We start from the raw sequence: 7,477 nt of genomic DNA on the forward strand, positions 1-7,477 counted from the left end.
ACAAGATATGGAAGGATGGGAGAGAGAGAGAGAGAGAGAGAGAGAGAGAGGGGGATCATCTGCTTATAACACCCAGCAACAGGGCTTCTTGATGCAGTGCTTTGATAACGCCGGAGCTCCATCTAGGTTGCCCAGCGTGGTACTGCTCAATAACCTTGTGCTTTAGATATGTGCTGCAAATGATCTATAGTCTTCTTTCATCAGCTGCCGCTCGTTGCTTGCACATCAGTGCAACAAAATGCGCTCAGATGGCTTACATCACACTGTTCTGCCAGTGTCGGTCTGAGTGCTATCTTGTCTTTGGGAGAGTTCACATCCTTTTCAATGAGGTGCAGTGGCGGCTGCACGGAATTCTAATTTGGCTGCAATCTCAGTCATTAGAGGAGTCAAGAGCAAGCAAACAGATGGCAGAAGAAATATGGTATATAATATGATGATAATTTTCGGAGTCAGCGCAACCCCCTCATTTTCTTAATCAATGACAAATTGACTCTTCCCCACCGCCCCCCACATCCTCTGGTGGTCCATCCTTGAGGTTGTGCCAGAATTGAAGTGGTGGCGTAACAGCGGTACAATGAATAACAGTCACACAGATGTTTTCTGATGAGAGTCTAATACTCAGAAGTGGATTGAGAAATATTTTTTTTCAATTCCAATACATGATTCATTGGCCACCTTTTTCATTATCTTAACTAATATTCGAATGAAATACAAATCAATTCATAAAGCTATTTATAACAGTGTAATGACTTTATTATTATATGTTTTTCTTAAATTGCACACTGCACACTGTTTTGAAGTGTCTTTTTGGTTAAGTCAAAATGGAAAAAGAGTGTAAAAAGTTTTCTTGGAGATATTAATAAAACATTTCTATATTGGCTATTTTTAAAAGTGTTATTTCTTATTTTGTGGTTTATTGCGATAGTTTGCATCATTCTGAAGGATGCTGGTAACTTCTCGTGCAATGGAGAGTCTTCATTTGTTAGAATCAATTTAGATTCTATCTGACTGTATTGTGACACAGAGTGAATAATTTTGAACATCAACTGAATTATAAATGCAATTAATAGGAGGTGGGCACATTGCTGTGTCACTTCTATCTGTTTTATAAACAAATGATAGCATGAGGTTCTGGTTCAAGGATTTCTGGATGGAATTTGAATGTTCTGCCCTTCTGCTTCCCTGCGTTTCCTCCAGACTGTCCCACATTCCCAAAACATGCATGTGGGGTTCACTGAACACGTTAAATTGCCCAAAGATGTGAATGTGAGTGAATGGTTGGTTGACCTGATGTTCCCTTTGAATGGCTGGCGACTTGTCCAGGTCGCTCAAGCTCACCCATGATCCTGAACTGGATGATTGGTGCCGAAAATGGATGGATGAATAAACAGGACACACAAAGAAATAAAAGAACAAATATTCCTTTATCCTTACAAACCGAACCGGATAGACCAGGTTACATTTTAAATGCATTCTTGCCATTCACCATTGTCACAGCTTCTCTAAAACTGGGTTTAAGCACCTTACAAAGCCTAAAATAGCACCACATTGAACGACAATGTGCCAGCCTCCTAAGCTCAGCTGTTGGGAAGTGGATCAAAGACAAGCATTGAGTAATGAGGTATTCCTCTTTCTGGTCTGCGTGGACTAAACGCTTGTCGCTATTTTGGGACCTTAAACTCTTCAAAGTGCAGCAGTAATAAAGTGCCACTCATTAAGAGTCCCGTTTGAGATTGTTGGTCAGGAATAAATCAAGGGCAAAAAAAAGGAGGTACTTCCAGTCAGAGCTACAATAAAGGGGGAGTGACCCTCGTTTTGAAGGTCTATGACTGACAGTGGCCCTAGAAAGTAGTATTTTAAATTCGCAGCATTGCCATGCAACGTGCCCAAAGTGACATTTTTTTATCTACGGGTGGCAGGCCTTTGAATAGAACTGCACATGGAACATGTCCATGCAGTGAAGATGTGGCTGGCAGGATCACTGCTGATGCTTTAAGCCTTAAATTCCCAACATGTAGTTGATCAAAGCCAGAATACAAATGAAGGTTACCGGCACAGGGAACTTGGAATCGCTGATTGGGTGCTGCTTCTTGACTTGTTTGTCAAGTATACGGCACATAATTAGTTGTGGGACATTAATTAAATCATGCAGGAATATCTTTGTAAATATAGCCGCTAATTAAGCCTGAGAGCATCGCTGAGCTGTGATGGGTCTGAAAAGCTCTTGAGCCCGACAAATCAGGCTCAACGGAATAGTTTGGCAAGGATGAGAGCAAATCGTCCAGCATTATGGCAATTCAACATTTGAACTATGCTTTCCTGTTAAGTCAGAGCCCAGTGGACACAAGTTTACTAATCATTTGTGTTACTAATGGAGTGACCCGACACACAAGTTTTTCGAGATATGAGCCATCACTCGGCCAATTGATTTTTTTTTCCCCTTGCCTTGAGGTGTAACTGCTAGATTGCACCCATGCACTTTAGAACATGCAGGAGGTGGCAGGTAATGAAAAATTCTTCGAGAAAGAACCGCTAAATCTAAATACGTTCTTTTTTTCCTATTAGTTATTTTTATTTATTTATTTATTTATTTGGGGGGTCAAACTAACTTGAAAACAAAAAAAGGTTATGCATGTTGTTTGTTTTTATTTATGATATTATTGTGTATTTTGGAGGGGCTGGAACAGGTTAAAGGCATTTCTATGCATTTCAGTAAGGAAACATGATTTACGATATGAGTTATTTGAGTTATGAGCCAGGTCAGGAAACATATTAAACTCAAAAATCAAGAGACTTGGCCATTCTTCAGATGCTTTTGTTGTTCCATTTTCGGAATAGAGACAAATTCAAACCCGAGGGAGCAGGTTATGAGTCTAACAGAAGCAAAAGCATGATATTCCTTTTCAAGCAGATAGATTACAGAGATAAGATTAATGTGCAAACCAGTGTGGCTCATGGGGGTCAACCAATCACTTTCTTAAAATTGAGAGTAAAACACTAGCCGAAAAAAAGCCTAATCACATTCTCAAACCTCTGATGACTTGTTGATGTCGAGCTCTTAGAAACTTGAGGCATGATTATATCCGCCATCTATCCTTAAAATGTGATCCTTAAATATCCTTAAAGACCTGTTTGTGTTCTTACCAGGGTTTATTGCCGTTTTGATGTTCAAAGTATCAGCGAATTAGCTGATTAATGTTTTTTCGGGATATTTATGTAATTCACTTAAGGAGCAAAAACTTACATTTATTATTGACTTCTTTCTGCGCACGCGCGCGCGTGTGTGTGTGTGTATGTGTGAGAGAGACATGGAGAGAGAGAGGGGGTGGTCTTGTATTTCTGTCTCCAACCAAATAAATGTATCACATTTTAGTTATAGCGACCTTGTCCCAAGGTCAGCAGCCCAGTTTAATTCTCATAACAATGCATAGAATTAATGAAAGTTCTAAAGTTATTTCAATGGAGAAATATTGGTATTCCCTTTTTTGCTAACTCGTCTCACTGTAAAAAAAAAAAAAAGCATTACATTTTTAATCTCGTCAAAAATATGTGTAATGCATGCTAAATTACATGCAAGCCTGGGAAAGTGAATGACTCATTTGAAGAAATAAAATCACCATGATGGATTTCTATATTGATCAAATCTGCTCTTTGATGGATGCCAAGAGTTTTATTCCTCAATAATCTTGAATGAAGACACATGAGTTTTATGTTCACTTCAAGACGTTTAATAGTCTCTCGAATAGCTCTCCCAACTAGAAGATAGCGTCTCAAAAGTCACATTTAATGGCTTGCAACGTGCTTTTTGCCCTGTAATGTCATTCAACACCTTTACAAAATATTCCAACCTGCTTCTCGCAAATGATTGTAATTTGTTCTCTCGCCACTCACTTGAGTTAGTAATGGAATTACTTTTCTGTACTTCTCTTGTTTCATTTTTTACCGCCGACCCACACCAGAAACAAAAGGCATCAGCATTTGCCATATGCGTGTGGACAGCAAAAAAAATATCACACAGTTACAACAGTGCAACTAGAAATCACCATTCACTGATAAAAAATATTGTTTGGCTTTTTTTGCATATGTTGTGTATGCATTGACAAAAAAAGTAAACCTCTGTTGAGAAATGGGCTAATAGTGACTTGATTTCAATACATTGCCTTCGATGGAAACGCTGCCCCTACCAAGATGGCCGCCAAGAATGCATTTCGGTTAGTTGGGCTGTTGTAGCATGCGAGCATGTCTTCGTATCTTTAATGACGTCACAAACCTCATGGATGTGGAAAATAAGTTTATATTTTGTAACAGCACATATCAGCTGATGAGAATACATGTATGTTGTTGTGTTACTGTAAAAATGACCTCCAGGGTGGTCAGACTGCTGGTATTGGATGTGTGCATCAACAGTAAATAATGTACTATTGTATACCCGCCAGTCACAATTAATAATTATCACAGGTGTTTAGGGTTCACCTTTGAAATTTTATAGAAAGTGCTTGCCGTCATTTTTGACCGTACTCATGGAGTGTGGTACCAATACAAAAACTGCAATAACTTGAAAACTACAAATGTTAGGCTCATGTCACTGTCACTTTGAGGAATGCATGGAAGATTAAGTAATACAAATTGTCAACTATAAATAACCCAGGGGTCACCCCATTTATGCATCTTCAGGTTAACAAATAATTGACCAATTGAAAGGGTTGAAATTGGCTTGCCCTCCTTGAAGACGCAGTAATATTGGTGAAAGAAACATGCGGTTTTTGGGTCGCCCGGAAAAGTGACAATTTTGGAGGTACTGTACCTGGATTCCGCCCGACCGCAGCGATACGCAATGTGATTGTGTGACTTTGATGTGTTTGTTATCCATCACCTGTTTTGCATTGGGAATGACTAAATCACCTCAGTTAGGATCGCACTGTCAAAAGTTGTAGTCTTCTTCCACTAAAATGAGTTAACTGCAAGCAGACAATTATTGGATAGTTATTGAAGTCGCAGTTGAGTAACCCATTACTTTTGTCAGTGTTGTCATATCACTTTGTCCCTGTGTTGAAGACAAAGTGAGCATGCATTGCAAAGTGCACAGCTCAAAATACAATACATTCACGGTCATTTGGCCTGAGTCAAACAGAATGAAATGAATCACGAGAGGAAACTGTGGATCAATCGCATGTTATGTCCATGACCCCCCCTTCTCTGTGGCTTTCTTACAGCTTACACATTTTACTTTCATTTTGGTTTCTTTTTCTTTTCTGGGAATGCGGGAGAGCGGGAGGGGGGGTCGGCGCTTGGATTGACGTGGTCGTCAAGTAAAAGCGATATGCCAGTTAATTTGCATGTTTGCTCTGTGTCGACGCTCTGCTTACAAGCTCAATTAGGAATTTGACTTCACCCTGAAATTTGTTGCATTGTTCTATGCCCCAGAGTGAAGGACAGATTAAAAACAAACATGTGTGGTCTTTGTTTCGAGCCATGTCCTGCGGTTGTTCCCAACATCCTGACCAAGAGTATGTAATAACGTTTTGTTGTCAAAGCCTAGCTTTCATATCAACCTCTATTTTGTCTCTTAGAATATGGAATGATCGGAGAGCATACAGTAAAAAGTCAGCGGCCAAGATCAGTTCATGACACAAAGGCCCTGCAGGAGCAAGCTGAATCTGCTAAATTTATGGCACAAACTGGTAATATAATAGTTATATTTCCCTATTTTATTTTCTGAACTAAACTTAATTTCATCATGCATGCTCTCTCTTGTACTGCACCTTCTTGAGTGGAAATGTTCTGCATTATGATTTTTTTTTTTACCCAACTCATTCCCGATGATTACACAAGAAATAATAAGACCCATTTTTCATTTATTTATAATTCACTTTGAACATGGAACATAGATATGACTTTTGTGGGTCTGTTTATTCTTATTTTCACATAGCCGTTTTGTCATTCAGTTATACACAGAATATACTTTTAAAACTAAGGCCCAGACGTAGTTGCTCAAATCCTCTAATGCGTGATAAATGAAATGCCATTAGGCTGATAGCCAAGTCATAATGTGACTTTGACTTAAGTGGAGCTTAATAATTCAAAAGTGAAAAATAAAAACAGCCATTAAGATGCCAAAGCACGATCTGGAGTTCATTCTCATGTTTATTATTATAATTTAAGTTGATTTGTTGATTTATTTATTTATTTATTTATTTTAATGGATTTCGTGGGTTATTTCTTCTGGAGAGTCGAGTTCTTTGTTTGATTTGGGGAAAGTGTTTACCATTTGTTGTCGTGTTTACATCGCTGTCTGTTTCCAACATTTTATACACGGTTCATGGCCATTTTAATTTGCAAGCCACCATCTCCCAAGATTAACACCACCACCCATCAACACTTTTCCTTTCCATGTAACACACGCTTTCGGTACGTCGCATCCCTGTCGAAGTGTATTATTGGTGTGGTTTTCTGTGCTTCATCCTCACATTATTTACACTCCCTGTGCTGCCTCATTTAACAAATTGATCCACCTTCCAGTCTATCTTATGATCTCCAAATTTAGTGGCGGAGTTCCGATGCTTAATTGGCTGAATCGATTTATGTTATCATGCTATGCTGAAAGGAGCTGCTTTAAAGCATACGGTGCTTAAAGCGTTCACTTTTCTTCAAAAAGTCTTAATTAAAATACTTAAGATTTAAAAAAAAAAAAAAGGAATAATAATTGCATACCAAGCATTTTGTTCTACTGTGGTGTGGGTAATGTAATCATGCTGCTACATCAGGATTGGATTTCTGTGGGCTTCATGTTTGAGTCCCATTTGGGCTCTTGTGAATGCATGTTATTGCTTAATAACCTTAATTTGATGACTTTTTTTTAAATTTTTTTTTTTTACATGAACAGGATTAGTGCTAACTCTAATATAAATAATAGCAAAACCCACAGTTGGCTAAAAGGCCCACAACAGAAATCGTTTTTTTTGTTTGTTTGTTTTTTTGGAACTGGGACTCATCATTTTTGGGGCGATCAACATCATTAGATTTAACGTAGAAAGAATACAAATACCACAAGGAAATTACAGTTTAGCTGCAGTGCAGGGCGATCCGTAGTTCCCACCTCTGAACTAACTCCCATCACAGTTTCCATTTGTTTTATCAGATGTCATCATCCTTGCATGTCACCATGTTTTTATGAAATTTTATTTATTTATGCAGATTTTTTTTTTACCTTGCTTTTTTTCAAACATGTTTTTGTTTCACTGAAATGCTTGAAATATTCATAGAGATGAACTGGAAAAAAATTAAAAAAACCTTGAGAACGCAACTATGTTGACTGCTAAATTTTTGATAGCCACATTTCTGTGATCTTTGTATAAATACACATTTGTTATGACCTGAAGTGATGTGCTTTCTTTGTGATTGTTGTCAAAACAATCCATTACCTATTTGTCAAAGATCACAGAGTAATATATATATATATATAAATATATATATATAT

General features: G+C 38.0%; 1 protein-coding gene across 6 annotated transcripts in view; it reads left to right on the forward strand.

Moving 5' to 3' along the window:
- adgrb3 (adhesion G protein-coupled receptor B3) overlaps nucleotides 1-7,477 on the forward strand; it is a 124,123-nt gene that overhangs the window by 46,048 nt on the left and 70,598 nt on the right. For 4 of the 6 annotated variants that reach the window (XM_019870643.1, XM_019870645.1, XM_019870641.1 and 1 more), the window contains exon 4: nucleotides 5,571-5,681. The exons of the other annotated variants lie outside the window; for them this stretch is intronic. In XM_019870643.1, coding sequence (XP_019726202.1) covers nucleotides 5,571-5,681 — 111 coding nt within the window. The remainder of the gene's footprint in view (nucleotides 1-5,570; nucleotides 5,682-7,477) is intronic. 6 annotated transcript variants of the gene reach the window in all.

Source organism: Hippocampus comes, unplaced genomic scaffold (assembly GCF_001891065.2).
Source record: "Hippocampus comes isolate QL1 unplaced genomic scaffold, H_comes_QL1_v1.1 scaffold76, whole genome shotgun sequence".
Lineage (NCBI taxonomy): Eukaryota > Metazoa > Chordata > Actinopteri > Syngnathiformes > Syngnathidae > Hippocampus > Hippocampus comes.